Genomic DNA, 18,350 nt, shown 5'->3' on the forward strand with positions numbered 1-18,350 from the left:
TACGGAACAGTGCGTTTCCAAATACTCGGGGATACAGTGTGTGCACATGTGAGGGAGCAGCAGGCCAATCCAGTTCCCTGGGGCATGCCCACCATAAGAGGTCTGGTGTCGGCAGATGTCCAACAGGTGCATCTTCTTCAGTCACAAAGTCGCACTGATTGATGTGATTGCACATGCTGAATTTTGCCCTGCCTGAGAGCTCTGAAAAGTACAGAAGGCCTTTCCCAAAGTGTGGCAAAGTGAGCTTTTCGCACAGCATTCCAACGTATTTTTTTCCAATCTGGCTTAAGCCCTGCCTTGGGAAACTCCGGCTGTTGCGCTCTGTTCCATTGGCATGGCATTGTCTGACAAGCAGGGATGTTGTTTGGACTCAGGGCCGCGCTTGCCACAAAACTTTTTTGCGTGGCTCATTTCCCTGTGCCCCAACCAGGCTTTGGTCATAGAGATTTAGCAGGTGAAGCTTCTCCTTTGTTGACAAGGCAAACGAGAATCCATCGCAGCCTGTTCTGACCCCATGCCAGTGCTGTTACTGCTGTAAGGCAGAGTGAGGTGGCTGCCTCAGAAAGCAATTGCTGGGTGTGTGAGAGGGAGGCAGTGGTGGCAGTTCCTGTTAGCTATCTGTGAATTTTTTTTAATGTGTCTTTCACAAATAGTTGAAAATAAATCCTTTCACTTGTCAGGCTGGCAACATTTGAACAAGTATCATTTACAAACTCCTCCAGACAATGTCCGCATGAAGTCCTCTCACCTTCACAGTCAAGATGGAACTAACATAAGCAAGCAATTCCCAAATGCCAACAGCCAATTGCCACCTCCTTCCCCTAATACCATCTATTCATTGTGAAATACATTCCCAATGAAATACTGTTTCCACAGCCATTCTTTTTGAGCTTTCCGCAGCCATTCCCCCTTTGTTGGAAGCTACAAGTCCTATGTGACCTGCCCTGTGCCCCATAATGTAGCCTGCCACCCTCAGGTGTGGTGGAGAGTGGTGCCTCATGGCCATTGCTGAAGTAAAATCCAAGTACCTAGCTGGTCAGCTGCAGGAGGGAGTTGCAATCTTGCTCCCCCTGGGCAGCATAATGTCCTGTGCAGGACCCGTCCCTCATAATAAACTTAAAATACAAACTTCTCCCTGCCTCGCCATCTCTCCTTCTAGGTCACGGCATGTGTTCCTGCGGTCGATGCATTTGCAAGGATGGATGGTTTGGGAAGTTGTGTCAGCACCCAAGGAAGTGCAACATGACGGAAAGCGAGAGCAGAAGTTTCTGCGAATCGGCGGACGGCATATTGTGCTCAGGGAAGGGTAAGTGCGGGGGAACAGAGTGCCACGGTGTATGGACATGCTCTGGGAGATTAAAAAAAGCACAGCCTGCAGGTTATAAATTGTAGCACTCAACTTTCATAGCCCCCTCGCTGTTTGACAGCTTTTCAAAATGATTTTACAATACAGAGAACTCTTGTCATGAGGTTCTCCGTTTTGTATTTAGAAGCTTTCCTTTCAGGCATTGTTTACCAACAGTGTGTGGTCCCATTTGCAGGTATAGTTGTGGGTGTACGTATCTATATGAGGCCATTGTGTATGAGGGATTATATCTTGGCATGATGTTCCAAGTGTTGCCAGCAGGTGTGTGAGCACGTTTGCTAAACTTGTCTGGAGTGGGAAGAGATTCTTTCTCTTTTCTTTTGGACTGCTGATTCCTTTCATATCCATCAAAGTCTGAGGGGGTTCCTTCATTTCAGAGGTTTTATACCTTGTTAGATTGCCATTCGTTTTCGGTTGCAAACTGTATTATGGCTGCTTCTTCGAAGCTATGAAATTTGTACCAAATGCAGACATTTTAAGAAAAGACTGGCTCAGTGGTGATTGAAGCCCTCTGGGTTGGAAAGAGAGTTAAATAATCTTCTAAAATTGTGTAGGATGTGATTCTTTGGTTCCTGTTTTATTTAATTTTTTTTTTAAAAAAAAACACCAAACCTCACCTCTGTCTCTCAGGATTCATTGGCATGTATTTAGGATCTCGCTTTTCTAATACTGCAAATGGCCTTTTCAAATGCCATGTGCACTGCCCATGACAGCGCTTTCTTAATTTCCCGTGTGCCAATGTGGGAGACTTTCAAGTTCACGATCAAGTCATTGCCTGCCTTTCTCACAGTGGGCAGAATGTCTGTGTCCCACTACTCTGGTTTTCAGCAATAGGCAAAAAATCAGGTTCTGCGCATGGGCTAGGATGCAGATTGCTACTGAGAGGCTCATATAAAGGGCTGACACTAGTCCTGTGGGATGTTTGCCACCACTGTGAGCAGCTGGGCCCCATTGTGCTGTGTTGAAAACTTCAAAAACCTAGCACAGTGGCCTCCTGTTTGAGTTCCTTGCTTCTAGCCATGGTGAACAGAGGACCCATATGGCTGCTACCATCAACACAAGGCGGGGGTGAGCGGACATGGCTCTCACAGGGATACTGGTTCTGAGCATTGACCAATGTAGAACATAGTTGAGAGAGATATTGCTGCACTGCAGGGTTTGCCTGATGTTGTCTGAAGCCAGGAATGTGGAAACCTTTGGTCCTTTGGATGTTTCTGGACCCCAGCCTTATCACCCCTGACCATTGGCCATGCTGGCTGGAAAATGATGGAGACTGGAGTCCCACAGCACCTGAAGATCCATAGGTCCCCCAACCCTGGTGTACAAATGTGTGACTGGTTCTTCTGACAAGGTGGAATAGTAATTGTAAATGAAACTTCCACAGAGCCAAGACTGAGCCACCATCTTTAAATCCGAGTTCTGCTTAGCAACTGTGTATTCAGCTGAGCAACTGAAAATAGAAAGTAAGGAAATTCCCCTCTTAGGCAAAATGCTGGATGAGGAAAAACTGCACAAGTTCTTCATTATAATAGTAATATAGTGATTTATTATTTATACCCCGCCCATCTGGGCGGCTTCCAACAAAATATTAAAATACAATAGTCTGTTAAACATTGAAAGCTTCCCTAAACAGAGCTGCCTTCAGATGTCTTCTAAAAGTCTGGTAGTTGTTTTTCTCTTTGATATCTGGTGGGAGGCCGTTCCACAGGGCAGGTGCCACTACCGACAAGGCCCTCTGCCTGGTTCCCTGTAACTTGGCTTCTTGCAGTGAGGGAACTGCCGGAAGGCCCTCAGAGCTGGACCTCAGTGTCTGGTCTGAACAATGGGGGTGGAGAAGCTCCATCAGGTATACTGGAATGAGGCCATTTAGGTCTTTAAAGGTCAGCACCAACACTTTGAATTGTGCTCGGAAACGTACTGGGAGCCAATGTAGATCTTTCAAGACTGGTGTTATGTGGTCTCGGCAGCTGCTCCCAGTCACCAGTCTAGCTTTTGCATTCTGGATTAGTTGTAGTTTCCGGGTCACCTTCAAAGGTAGCCCCATATAGAGCACATTGCAGTAGTTCAAGCAAGAGATAACTAGAGCATGCACGTCTCTGGCGAGACCGTCTCAGTCTGTGTACCAGACAGAGCTAATAAACAGCTACCCTGGACACAGAATTGACCTGCGCCTCCACGGACAGCTGTGAGTCCAAAATGACTCCCAGGCTGCACACCTTTTTTCACACTGCGCATTGTTTTCACATTCCACTCCAGCAGTGGAATGGTTTGTGTGTGTGTTTTGTGGTGGAGAATTAGGCAGTTTTAGGTATACGTTAAATTATTTTTCCTCTCCAGGTTTAATTGCAAACTATTTGTCATTGCAGAATATATACTGGTATACTTAACTACTTGCTTGTAGAACTTGGCGTGAAAGAGAAAGGGGGAAAGAATAGAATTTTGGTGGGTTTGCCTTTCATTCGCTTTGGCTTCTTGTCTTCCTTCTTACCTGTCTCAATAGGCAACAGGCATCATGGAATATGGGGTAGTAAACATACTACAGAGGTTGTGGGGTTCATCTCTCATCAGCCCCAACCAGGATGGCCAACAATCAAGGATGGTGGGAGCTGTGGAAAAAACCAGTATCCTGCACCTTGTATGCACTGCAATTAAACAAAGGAAGTTTGATGGTTAGCTGCCTGGGGAAACAATATTATGCCTTTTTTCAGAGTGTGAAAGCCTGATGCTAGGCTGCTGTTCTTAACCCAACTAATCCTTCACTGGCTCGCTCTTAGCGCAGAAGAGGACACGCACCTTATTCTAAGAAATGATTAGCCTTTAAGGCCATTTTATTACATTTGTTCTAGGGCGGTTGTTATGGTACCATATCGAGCAATTATACGCTGGTGAGCATGTCTGAAGATCAAGCTGTTAATGGAGCTTTGCATTTTGTGCAAAACACTTTTCTTAAAAAATAATAATGAAATCTTAAAACATCTGGCAGCTACAGGCTCAGCTTAATTTCTGGCTGCGTTTCCAGGTTTCTGCCTGAAAGATTTATTTTTGAAGAATTTATTTCAACAGCTGATTCTTCACATTAGCGTTGCCGGCGCCTCCAGCTGCGATTCCTGGTGGTGGAGCATTGTGGTTGAAAAGACACATTGTCCACACACAAAAACACAACTCGGTATGCCAGTGAAGTTGATGGCGGAACAGGGACACCAGCCCAGTTGGGCTGAGCCTAAACTCATCAGAGGCAGAAAGTGCCAGGAGCCCCTGAGATTCCTGCATTGCAGGGAGTTGGACTAGATGACCTTCAGGATTCCTTCCAGCTCTGTGATTCTAAGATCCAACCCCTGGATGCAAGGACAGATCTTCTGGATAAATAATAATAATCCAGTAACTATCACCTTGGGACGCGGGTGGTGCTGTGGGTTAAACCACAGAGCCTAGGACTTGCCGATCAGAAGGTCAGCTGACCCCCGCGATGGGGTGAGCTCCAGTTGCTCGGTCCCTGCTCCTGCCAACCTAGCAGTTTGAAAGCACATCAAAGTGCAAGTAGATAAATAGGTATTGCTCCGGCGGGAAGGTAAACGGCGTTTCCGTGCGCTGCTCTGGTTCACCAGAAGCGGTTTAGTCATGCTGGCCACATGACCTGGAAGCTGTATGCCGGCTCCCTCGGCCAATAAAGCGAGATGAGCGCTGCAACCCCAGAGTCGGCCACGACTGGACCTAATGGTCAGGGGTCCCTTTACCTTTACCTTTTAACCATCACCTTATGAAACAGGGAAGACTTGAAAGGCCAAAAGAGGGTTGCAACTGCTCCTACTTAAGCCAGCACACACAATCTAGCCAAAATTAAACTCCCCCACAACTCCCATTCATTCCAGAGAGAGAGAGAGAATTGATTCATTTCCCCCACTGAAATCAGTAGGTCTTGAAAGTGTTTCTTTTTGTAGTGGGATTGTGCCTCAATTTTATACGTTGTGGGGTTAGTTAGACATCCCTCATGGAAACAAGTGCTTGAGTTCTTCTGTTCCCCGCTGTTTGAGTGGGGCACCCAATATGACCCGTGGGCTGGAGAAACAAAAGCCTTTTCATGTTTGTGGCATGCTCTGCTTCCCCCACAGCCAGCAGATAATAAACGGCGGTGTAGCTTATTCTTACTACTTCATTGTTGTTGTTTTAAAAAATCCCTGATTGGATTTAGTGGCTTCAGTGCCCTCAAGGAATATCTCTCCTGTCCCTTCTTGCCTTGTTACCTTAGCCAAATTAATTAATTAATAAATCACACACTGCTTTGTCCCACTGGGAAACCGTAGCCTTGATGTTAGAGCTCTGGCAGAAAGCGAAAGCATCTCCCTCTTCACAGTAACTCCTGATTAAAACAAAATGGAAGGAGGTGGAGGAGGTATGGAGAGAAATCACTACAGGGCCTTATAGAAAACTCTTCAAGTCAAAGCACACCTCTATAGCATTCTTCTCTTCAATGGGCTTTTATCTTGATTATCTCCTTGTAGACAATTGCTTATTAATAGGCACTGATTGTGCGCCCAAGATGTTTCAGGCCCGACGGGTAAAGCTCCACTGTTCTGTAAGCGCTAGTAATGATTTTTTTTGTGTGCTTTCAGGTTCTTGTCACTGCGGAAAGTGCATCTGTTCGCCCCAGGAATGGTACATCACAGGGGAATTCTGCGAATGCGACGACAGAGACTGTGACAAACACGATGGCCTTGTTTGCACAGGTGTGGCACAATCGCCCTGCCAACTCCTCTCTTTAAGCACGTAGGATAGCAGAGACTGAAAGAGTTTATCTGGTCTGCCAGCCTCTGCCACCCAAAATGGTGCAACTGTCCACCCAACGGCCTCCCACCCACCAACATATGCACTTTTGACCATACTGTGCTTATAAGCTGAGAGACAAAGCAACCCAGTAGGGTTGCCTACAAAGCTCATAGTTCCAAATGAACAGGAGGAAACCTCTCTCCTGGTTTGGGAAGGTCAAGAAGACAGCTAGATAGCTCAGTTGGTTAGAGCGTGGCACTGATAACGCCAAGGTTACAGGTTCAATCCCCGTATGGGACAGATGTGTATTCCTGCATTGTAGGCAGTTGGATTAGATGACCCTCAGGGTCCCTTCTAAGTCTTAAGATTATATGAGAAATCTGCCAATTTTGTTTTTTCTGTGTTTCTCTCTGTTTTTGAATCTTAAGTTCAGTTTGCTGCATTTTAGCATCAGTTCATAATATATATGGATATCTATATCTATAATGAAAACTGGTTGGCAATTTAGTGTACATTTTTTCTAATATTACATATCATTTTGCCTAACATACACATTTTCCCCTGCCATCTCCCCCGCCTTATTTTCAGCGATATGTGCGCTTTTATGCACACTCCCCTAGGGCTTGTTGTTAGAAAACTGTCACTGACAGCAAGGGAGGGGAGTTTGTTTGATGACAGGCACACCTCTTAAAGGCCACACACACTATAGCTACATCCTGTTTCCCATGCTCTCAAAACACAGTATTTTGTCACTTAATAAAATATGACCTTTTGGGGGGCGGGGGGCGGGAAGCAATCCGTGGTGACAGTGAGAAGCAAATCTGTACAAAAGTTTGTCGAAAGCTCTATGTAGGCCCTTTCCAGTGCTGGAGGGCACATTTCCCATAATGCTCCTTTTAATAGCTGCCGCTGACTTATCCTGATGGATAGCAGAGCTCCTGCACTGCTGCTGAAGATGTGATATTGCACTGAAACTGCTATATTGGGATTAACCTTAGTTTAGTGCTTTGAAAGACAGCTACATTTTTCATCTTGGGAAAAGGCTGGGGGAAACACCCTTTAATTTCTCTGAATGACTTGCCCAGTTATTGGAGAATACATAACGCAATATGAAATGTACTTCTTTAGTTGAGTTTCCTTCATTTCAGGGGGTCCCTCCCAGCTCCGCAATTCCATGATTCTAGAACATCAGGGAAGCACGTGTGTGTTTACTGGACAGCGGCAGAACAGCACATTTTAGCCAACAGCCATGCATCTTGCAGTCTGGCCTGATGTCTGGACGCTTTCCATGAGGATGTCAAGGAGCCTGACAACTTTTCTCCTGACATGATGGCTGGCAATTAAAGGTCTGCCCATCTGTCTTCTGCCCAAGAAGCGCAGACAGCGAATGCCAAATAGGCAACCGTAGCTATCAAGAGACAAGGTAGGAGGGGGATGTCTAGTGACATTAGACCTCTCCTTTTTTTGCCAGGAACATACGTACTTTGGAGGACAAACGCTCCGTCGCTGCAACAGGTTTTGACCTTGAAACGGCAGGCGAATGTAGGGAACAAACAGCTAAACAAAGACTTACAGTACTTGCTTTTGATAATCTAACCCAGGGATATGGAAAGGTGATTGGACTCCAATTCCTATCAGCCCCAGCCAGCAATTAGGGGTGATAGGATCTGTGACTCAACAACATCTGAAAGGCCACAGGTTCCCCATCCCTGATTTACCTTGACATATGCAATCTCTTCATGGAATACCTTTCCCAGGGAGGCTCATATGGCATTTTGAGATGCCCTTGTGGTGCCAAAGACTTCCAGGTATTATTTTTTAAAAACATATAGCAGGGAACTCTGCAACCAGATGACCTGCTCCAGGTGCTAACAGCTCTGCTCCTCTTTCTTACGGTTCTTTGCTGGACTGACCTCTAAATAGAGGATGTCTTCAAATGTCAAGTAGGACCAGTTCATTTTTTTGGTAAAGAAAAGAATGAGGTGTTGATAAAAGCACTGCAGGCATCAGCACAAAATGGCTGCCACAGGCAGCAAAGAGAGAGAGGGAGAGAGAGAGAGAGAGAGAGAGAGAGACCCTGAGTTGGACACATGGCCACCCTAGGTAGTTGGTAGCAAATTGGACACAAAGGTTTCTGTAAAATGGCAGCTAAAGCATAGTTCACAGATTGTTCACTGGTGCAGAGGAAGGAGACAGTCTTCAGGAGCATGAATTAGGTCTGTGAATGGCAGGCATGAGTTTGGGGGCAAGCACACCATCCCAAAGGGACACGGGTGGCGGTGTGGATTAAACTGATCAGAAGGTCGGCGGTTCCAATCCCAGGGAAGGGGTGAGCTCTCGTTGCTCAGTCCCTGCTCCTGCCAAACTAGCAGTTCGAAAGCATGTCAAAGTGCAAGTAGATAAATAGGTACCGCTCCGGCGGGAAGGTAAACGGCATTTCCGTGCGCTGCTCTGGTTCGCCAGAAGCACTTAGTCATGCTGGCCACATGACCCAGAAGCTGTACACCGGCTCCCTCGGTCAATAAAGCGAGATGAGCGCCACAACCCCAGAGTTGGTCATGACTGGACCTATTTGTCAGGTTTACCTTTACTCCATCCCAAACCTGACTTTTGAGTCCTGAATTCTGCCAATGCCCTAGTATTATACACACTTGGTTGCCTTGAAAGAAGCATGCAAGGAAAGGGATCTGGATTTGGATATAGCATAGCTAAAGCATCTCTAGGGGATCAAAAGATGAAGATGCACATTTTCTTTTGTACCTTGAACTGCAGCACAAAGATTGGAGCTAAGCAGCTCAGAGGCAGCTGGCTGTAAACTCTGATGGTTTAATTGTAACCTTCAGTGTCTTCTTGATGGCAAACTGTTTAGTGGGCTTTTTTTTTTTGGTGACGACTTAATCAAATTGCAAAGCGAGTTCTGTCCAGCAAGAGAAAATATGTACAGGGGGAAATAAAGCTGTTTGATGGTTTGCGACGTTTGCAGAACAACACATGTTTAATGAAGTACATTTCAATTATGGATAATTATAGCCTGTGTTGTTTTGTTCCAGGAAATGGTATATGTAGCTGTGGAAACTGTGAGTGCTGGGAAGGTTGGACTGGAAATGCTTGCGAAATCTGGCTTGGGACGGAATACTCCTAATGCTGCCACGGAACACTGAAGACTGAAGGATTTTTGGGTCTGGTGCTTGTTTATTTTAACTTAGGCTGCTAGAATACTTAAATGCAAGACAAACTTTAAGACAAGCAAATCCACCACTAGATACAAGTGGGCACAGCAGCATATTTCCAGTTGTGTGTGCGTGGGGGCGGGGGGGAATCCAATAAACAACACCAGGTTTTGATCCTGCTCTCGGTGCAGTCAGTGGGAACAGGATAGGGCCCCTCCAATATCACAAAAGAAGACAGTATATCCTGTTAGAGTGCCACAAATAATCTTTGCTGGAAATTGCACAGACAAGACACATTATATAACGTAGTTGGGCTACTGAATTTCAGCTTCATTGTGTAATAAGAAGTATCTGTATGAAAATGCTGGTTCAGAAATATGTAAAAATTCCAAATTAGAGGGAGAGGTCCCTTTGATCCTGGCCTTTTCTCTCTTGCACACACAGACACACGCTCACTCAGCTACACACACCCTCTCTGCTTTGTGTCGCCCTACTCAGCACCCCTTTCCACAGGTCTCTTGTAAGTGTAGGGAAGAGATGGAATGGAAAGGAGGCACGTGAGGAAATTTCTCCCTCCATGAAGGTTTTGCTTTTTTTCTTAAAGGGTGAGCTGAAACTACTTACCTTGATTTTAAAAAGTGCCAGAAAATGACTTCCTACACCAGTGATTTTAGGTCCACGTTGAAAGCACATTTGCATTGTTTCAGTTCTGTTACCCAGTGCTGTTTTCCCTTCCCCTTTCCCCCCTTTCTTTCCATCATTTGCCCCCACTGCTCACAATCTTACTGGCTGCTATGAGCCGCATCACACAGCTAAGGATGTCACTGAACATCCTTTGGGGACACCCATGACTCTGGGGACACCCGTGAACAAAATCAGAGGTGTTGCTGCAGCCAGCTGGAGTTGATGGTAGTGTGGTTAAATTAGGCCAAAGTCTGTGAGAGTGAAGGAGAGGAAGAGGAGAAGGAAAAGAGAGACTACCAGGAGCACCAACAGGACTGGAACAATGCAGATGTTTGCCAAAATGCGTGTTTTTAAGTAATCTTTTTATTGGCAATCAGATGTGCTGCTGTTGTGTAGAACACCCCAAGTGTCTAGGACTGTGTGAATGAATCGTAAAGCCTCCCTGAGCAAGCAGAAATTAATTAGTAAAAGTAATTCAGCAGTACATATAAGTGGTACCTCGGGTTAAGTACTTAATTGGTTCCGGACATCTGTTCTTAACCTGAAACTGTTCTTAACCTGAAGCACCACTTTAGCTAATGGGGCCTCCCGCCGCCGTGCCGCCGGAGCACAATTTCTGTTCGCATCCTGAAGCAAAGTTCTTAACTCGAGGTAATATTTATGGGGTAGCGGAGTCTGTAACCAGAAGCGTATGTAACCTGAAGCATATGTAACCCGAGGTACCATTGTATAGGCCTTGATTTGGTTCTTCTCACTCACCAATGCCATCAGGGACCTGGAAAGAAAAAAAGCAGTCGTGTGCCAGGGATATGGTAAGCCAGAGCACAAAAAGCACTTCCTTCACACAGAGAAACTTACTAGTAGGGGTGACCTCAAGGTTGGTTGCTGTTTCGTGGTCGCTGATCCACAGGACTAACTGAATAGCTGAAATAGGGTGAAAGGCGATTCAGCCCTGTTTCCCACGAGGTGCTGGAACTGCCCCCTGCACCTTCCTCCCTCCCCCCTGCATGCCCTATGAACCCTTCTCTCGCTTATGTCTCCCATCCACAGGCTGGCAGCCATGCTGCCCCCACTGTCCCTGGGTGCCAGGGCAATGGGGAGGCCCCTCCATCATCTCCATGTGCTTCACCATCACCTCCTGCTAGAGCAGCCGGAATGAGGAGAAAGAAGGGGCAGCCTGTGGGTAGGCCTTGGTGTCTCTGGGAAACTGGGAGGAGCAATGGCACGGCCATGTCAAGGTTGGGTTCATGTGTGAGGGAGAAGGAGAAGGGTCATTGGTTTGGGAGTTGGTTCATGCCAGGGCCTAGTGCCAGGAGTTGTTGTTTGAAGGCTCTGGAAAAAGGTGGAGGAACTGTGCTCTGGCACACTGCGGCTGAAGAAGAGAAAAAGCTGAGTTTGAGAGGGTTGTGGTGGAGGTTGGGAGTGACTGAAGCAGCAAGAATTTGTGGGCAAAACTGATTTGACAACTGCCTTAGTGCCAGCCCTTGTCACTTGGCTATGTCCTAGCAGTCTATAATGGGGAATCTGTCCCTCTAATTTCAGCAGGTGGAGCAAGCCTGAGAGCACAGTGCTATGCACCTGAGCATTTGATTTCTTCATTGAGATGCTGTGGGAAGCCTTGGGGGGGGGGGCTGTGCAAGTTTGCCAAGCCACAGCTTATATTTTGGCAAAGAGCCAGTTGTATGTACAGATTTGTGGCTCCCAAGCGATCTGTCTTGTGGACTCAAATGCATAAAGAAGGACTGGGAATTTTCTTTTCTTTTAGGGACTGCATGGCTAAAGGTTGGCAGGTCCAGAGCCAAAAGTGGGAGGGCCTTTTCTCTCTCTTTTTTGCCACCCCCTTTCCCTCTCACACACCTCGCCTCTCTCAGGTCCTTCCCACTCCCTGGGCTACTGGGGGTCAGATCACTCTTGCCCATGGTCTGATCACTTGCAAGGGGCTTCCCCCTTTCCATCCTGTCATCTGCTTTGGCTCTCGCCCCCTCCAGTTGTTTCCCTCCCATGCTCATTATCTTCCCTCCACGTTCTCCCCGCCCGTGTAAAATCAGGCTGCAGACTCCCCATCCCAGCTGAGAGAACCTCTCAATAGCCCTGGAACATTGTGTGCCCATCAGATCTCTTGCAGGCTGAATGAATCAATATACTGTGATGAGTGCCTTGCCATCTAGAGGATAATGGCCAAGGCAGGCTTCTTGGGGATTTCCTCTTGCTCTTAGAACTTGCCGAAAAGGTAACTAAGTGGATTTTAATTGCAAGAATGCAATACTTGCTAGTAAGCTTAACTGCAATCCTGAAGGGGAGATTTGAAGCCCAGCATGTGTTTGTGCTGCAGAGCTATTATAGCGAAGCCTCCTGACCCTCTTTGTCCCCTAGGTGGCTTGGTGCATGAGTGTGTGGATTACAAGTCTTGTGTAGAAGCAGACTTATCACTTTATGTCTCTTGGCTCTGTTGATCACATGAAGATACCCTGAACTGCACAGCAAGCCTTAAGCGTTTATCACCCATTGGGCCAAACATCATCCATATATTGTGGCTGCTCTCTTGCCTTAGCAGTCCCAGGCAGGCAGCAGAAATAGTTTTGTCTAATACCCAGTCCTGACTGCTCTTGCTGGTGTTTGTTGGCTTAACAGCCACAAGTTCTGCATAACTGCTTTCCAACGGCATATGGAAGGCATCTTGTTGGCTATCCTGGCTTAGCTATTCATTGCAGATAACCCTGTCGTGTTACATTAGCAGTACTTGCTGCCTGGTCCTTGATGCAAAGCAAAAGAAAACTGATACCACTTTTGGAATGTGTGTTACATGCACCTGGCATTAGGTAACTACTATAATCAGACCTAGTATTCACCCAACCTTGCCATTTTAAAAATAGAAAGAATGAAACCGAAGGTTTGCCAGAGGAAGGTCAGTTCATCCAGGTTTGGCAGGGCCCTGAGCAAAGTTGTTTTCTAGTGGTAGAGCACTAGGCCAGAAAAAAGAAAAGGGGAATGCAGGTCATATAGGGCAGATATATCATTGGGGAGCCCAGCCTCTCCAGCTACCAAAACCTGATGCCAGCCCTGAGTTCATCTGTTCAGTGTGATTGTGTAGAGAGTCAAAGACGTTTAGAACAGGACAGCACAGAAAATTGAAATTGTGGTTTTAGAACAATAAATACAAATAGGTCAGTCTTAGGAACAATTTTTTAATTTTATTTTTAGTGGTGAAATGCTGCTCAGTGTGGAGTTCACAATGAATTATGGAAAAAGAAATGCACAGCTCTCGGGGAGTTCCCTGCTTTATTTACATAGAATCACTTTTTGTACATGGAGAAATTGGCAGCCCTTTAGTTCCTCAGAGAGAGAAAATTACATACATTTTCTTTTCTTTTCTTTTTTAAAAAAGAATGCTTACATTTTGTGTTAAAGGATGGCAAAGCAAATTTGCTAAAATATTTGGGGAGACCTTTGTATCCAGATATAAAAGTTTAATATATTATTTTGTTGCAACAACTTGGATGTCTATATTCAGCTTTTGGATTGACCCATAATGCAGAAATAAGGAAAGACCATTGCAAAATATATATTCTTAATTACTGTAAAAACTTGAGTTTATTTTTGTAGAAAGAGCAGGTACTGTTTAAAGAGAAAGCCGCTACCTTAAAGAAATGGCTGAAGTGTGAGATGTTTATAGGAAGCTTGCATTACCTGGGTATGAACAATTCCCTCCCCCCACAACACACACACAGAGCAAACCCTTCATGCGATTCCATTTCTTGTCTCCTTTAAAAGCAAAAGACGTACCTCTTATCAGAGCCTGTACTCAGTGACCTCTAAATGTCTGTGCATAATTTATTAAACAGGAGTTATGTGCATGCATAATCAGGCAGATACTCCTCAGAGCTGTTCTATGTCATCTTTAAACTCCAAATAGTGCACTTCCAAAAATATATTGATACAGTATTAGCTGAAGATTCCAGTGATGCAATAATTCATAATTATGGTTTGCTGCTTTGACAAGAGACGTCTATAAAACTATGTTTATATTTTAGACATGTGGTTTTTGTGACCCTAGAGCATCTGCAATGGCCATCTAATGCTGGGCTTTATTTATGCAGAAAGGTACTGGATGGCGCATCCACAGTCCAATTAATATGGGGCACAGTTGCGGCTTCCCTGTGCCTGGATCTAAGCCACATTGGTTATAGTTGAATGATAGCATTGCACAGTCAATGCTGATCAGCATAACAAATTGCTAAATGGGCACTTAGCTTAAAAGGGGCTCAAAATAAACGTTATTCCTAACTGACAACTTTGATACGTTTGCCCCAGATCAAAATTCTGCCATATGCATTGGATTTTGACTCTTGCTCAAAAGGAAATGCTCTCTGTGTGTAAGTTGGGCCCCATTGCGCATACAGAGTTCCATACAAGGGTTGGAGCCATCCGATTGCAGCCACATTTACTTGTATGTGTGTGGAAACTGTAAATGGCCTTGAGCTAGGAAACATGCCACCAAACTGGACACCGTACTGTGCTTTTTCTCTCTCTTGCTTTCAATGTATTAGCGTCAAGGTCTAAAATACTTACAGAGGCAGAACAGTAACGGGGGGAGTCTGAACTTTGAGCATAAGTAGTATGGAAACTGAAACCCAGTGTATTGTCTCCTTTTGAATGGCAGCTCCATTAAATTCAAAGAGGAGAACCTCCATTCTGATGACCTGTATAAATGGGCAGATAGGAATATTGTGGGATACATTTCTTCTTCTTCTTGCTGTTTATGTAAACTGTGCCTGCCACCAGTTTATATTGCACAAACTGATTTCATCAGATGACTAGTGTGAACTAGGGGGCTGGTAAATAATTGCATACATAAAGAGGCCATTTGCTCCCTTCACACCTTCAACTCACATATTAACCACCTTCTCAGTGTAATGCATGCATTGTGCATGTAGGTGCACATAGGAACAACCCAATTAGTTCCTAATGTGCTCCAGCAGCATTCTTCTGTTTTTGCTTCTTTAGCATCCTGACACTATGGTTAGTCAACTGTAGCTAAGAGCAGAAATTGTGTTTCCACTGGTAGAAATAACTTCTAGAAAGGCAGGAGAGAAGTCAAGGCTGGCTGTATAAATTCTTCTGATGTGTTGGCTTCCTGACTTGCAATGGTATTTAGACATCTATGTAGCTGCCTTTAGGCTGTCCTTTGCACTACTATAGTTCTTACCATTGCTAGCAACGATTGCGAGGCTTGATTATGTAAATTGGGGGTTGCCAACCTTTTTGGATGGGTGGGCACATTTCAAATTTTTCGGGAGTGTTGGGCACACCAGTTCCAAAATAGCTGCTATAACACAAAATACCGCGTTGAGTATGGAATAACACAAAATTAAAGACACAGATAGGTAGCCGTGTTGGTCTGCCATAGTCAAAATAAAAAAATTCTTTCCAGTAGCACCTTAAAGACCAACTAAGTTAGTTCTTGGTATGAGCTTTCGTGTGCATGCATGTATCTGAAGAAGTGTGCATGCACACGAAAGCTCATACCAAGAACTAACTTAGTTGGTCTTTAAGGTGCTACTGGAAGGATTTTTTTTTATTTTGACAAAATTAGAGAGACAGCGAGTGGCTGGAAAGTCAGCTATGGCCTGCTGGTCCTGATTGTGGAAATAATACAGTGTGGATTTTGCACGTGCACACACACACACACACACACACACACACACACACACACAGGCTATTGCAATCAAATAGCAACAGGAAGCCCTCGGTACCAGGGGAAATGGCCATACCGCACTCACTTGCATTTAACAGAAATTGCTTGGATGTTACCTGCATGTTTTACCCCATAACTTACTTTCTAGGAGGGCTCAAAACCTTTTTCCCTGTGAAAGCTCAGTCTGGGGTCCCTGTCCATAGCACCCGTGGAAGACTTTATGGATGGCATGACATGGCATGGGTGCTGGGCAGGCGGCCCCAATGTAAACACTCTGATATTACTAACCAAATAACTGATAATACTAACCAAAAATGGCACTCTTAACCTTTTGGTTTCAGTGGGCTTTGCCATGCCTTCCTATAGAACTATACTGCATGTGTATCATGACTACTAATGCTATCCTTTATGTCATTACAGAGACTTCTTAGCCATTTACAGGGTAGCATGAAAAGCAGGAGCATTCCCATCCCACACAAGTATGAGAGTGATCTTTTCTTAACCACTAGCAGTTATGGTTACCCCACCCTGCTTAAGAAAGAACCTGGGCTGTAGCTGTGCAATGTGCGATGCATTAAATAAAAGAAGGAGTGACCTTAAGCAGTTGGGAGCAAACAAACCGAAGTGGCAAGCCATCAAAATGAGTTCCCTACAATGGAGAATTTTGTAAACATTTGCGGAATTAGCGAGTCCACCCACCAAAATTGCTCTAAAAGAAGAACAATTATGACTTGGAAAAACTTCAGGATAGACTAGTGGCAATATCTTATTAAAACATTGTGCACCTTTGTGGTTTGCCCCTTCGGTTGCTGCTCTTCACCAACTTTTGCACATTTCGGATTTAAGAGGAAGCATAGTGAAGTGGGGAAAGAAATGAGATAAGAATGCCTCTGATAACTATATACCATCTCAGCCTCATATCGTGGAGCCCTTTGTCCAGTGGGAACAAAACAGTCGTAATTTTTGATCACTTTTCTGAGAATGTACTTTACTACAGTTAATTAAGCTATAAGATTTCATCTTGGATGCCATTCACTTGCCTGCATAGCCAGTTCACCTAAGAGAAGGGAAGGTGCTGGTGGCTTTTATGCCTCACTGGCTGCTCGGGCAGCTGGGCAGCCAGTGCTCTTTCAGCCAGTGAGGTACACCCCCCAGAGCAGGCCTCTCATTGGCCAATTTAAAGTGCAGGAGCTGGCGGGAACCCCCAGGCGGCCAGGGCAATCCCCCAATGGCCACCTGGCCATGTGTGTTTTGGCTATCCCAGGGATTGCAACTGAGCACCAGGATCCGCAACAGCCACCTACCTGGAGGAAGGGGTAAGCATCCATTTTCATTCACTTTTCCGAGAATGTACTTTACTGCAGTTAATTAGGCTGTAAGATTTCATCTTGGGTGCATAGCCTGTTCACTGTGTGTGCCATAATGAGGATTGTTGTTGGCTATATGATTGAGTGGCATACATACAGAAATATAAACTAAGCTGGCTTGTTGCCCACTTCAATCTAAGATTCAACGTATAGTTTTGTAACCCAACATATAATTTTGTACCCAACGAAAATGTTCAGGGAAAATTAGCGGTACAGTCTTTCCGAGATGGTACCACTTGAAAGTGCAGGTGGAACATTGCAAGTGCAAATGCTTTTCTCATGAGAATTCCCCCAGGAAAGATCAAGTATGTACTCAAGAAACGTGTCTCAACCCAGTGCAAACAGGTCTTATAAATTCATATCCCCAAAGTTTCAGGGTGTGTGTGCTCCTGTGGGGATCCTCTTCACGTGGTCCAGAAAGAATGTGACTTATAATTTGTGGACAACCACGCAGTGGCGTAGCGTGGGGGGTGCAGGGGGGGGCCGGGCGCACCGGCCGCAACATCTGGGGGTTAGGGTTAGGGGGCGCAAATTCACGGGTTAGGGGGCGCAAATTACTTGCCTTGCCCCGGGTGCTGACAACCCACGCTACGCCACTGCAACCACGGTCTACTTCAGGTAAGGAATGTGCCCAAGCAGGCTGTATTCAAGTTGTTAGCACAGTCAAGGGGGTTGCCAGTATGAAAATAATGATCACTTGCTGAATTTCTGGATATGCAGCAGAAAGATAGCCAAATAATCTGATAGGGTCAAGTGATAATCAGGGCCAAAGTGATGGTATTTTTCCATATCCTACCTGTCTGTTTAAAGACTAAGAGCCAAACGCCACGCAGAGCAGGAAACTTTTCCTGCTGTCTCTTTCATAACTTAAAAAGTAGCTGGAGGTGGGTGGGGCCTAGAGGGACAGCGTGGGAAGAAAGGGTTTAGCATCCACTACTCCTGCACTGCTGCTCTGGTCAAATTAGCAGCCTCTCTCCCCAAACCTGCTTTGAAGCAAATAAAAAGGTATCAGGAGATGAGACTCTTTAACATTTGGGAATAAAATACCTCCGTTTGAAAAGTATCACAAGATTTTGATTTTTAAACTAAATAGCTAAAAATAAATTGTATTTAAGTATCCAAAGATGGTTGGTGTCTTGTCAGGACATAGTTGAAAAGCATTCCAGTGCAATATAAGAGAAGGTATGTAAGCCAACTCACCTAATGCCATAAGCAAAGTGGCACTAAGGCAGTGAAAACCTTCACCCATATGGTAAGAAGAGGCCCCCCCCCCCAATATATACACACACACCCCAGGCAAAATC

General features: G+C 45.3%; 1 protein-coding gene across 1 annotated transcript in view; it reads left to right on the forward strand.

The window, feature by feature from the left end:
* Positions 1-13,568, forward strand: part of ITGBL1 (integrin subunit beta like 1) — a 133,012-nt gene extending 119,444 nt beyond the window's left edge. Inside the window, exons 9-11 of the mRNA XM_083501259.1 lie at positions 1,160-1,306; positions 5,977-6,090; positions 9,181-13,568. Of these exons, the coding sequence (XP_083357385.1) occupies positions 1,160-1,306; positions 5,977-6,090; positions 9,181-9,272 (353 nt within the window). The 3' untranslated portion in view covers positions 9,273-13,568. The remainder of the gene's footprint in view (positions 1-1,159; positions 1,307-5,976; positions 6,091-9,180) is intronic.
* The last annotated feature ends 4,782 nt before the right edge of the window (positions 13,569-18,350 follow it).

Source organism: Podarcis liolepis (genome assembly GCF_965112155.1).
Source record: "Podarcis liolepis genome assembly, chromosome: 4".
Lineage (NCBI taxonomy): Eukaryota > Metazoa > Chordata > Lepidosauria > Squamata > Lacertidae > Podarcis > Podarcis liolepis.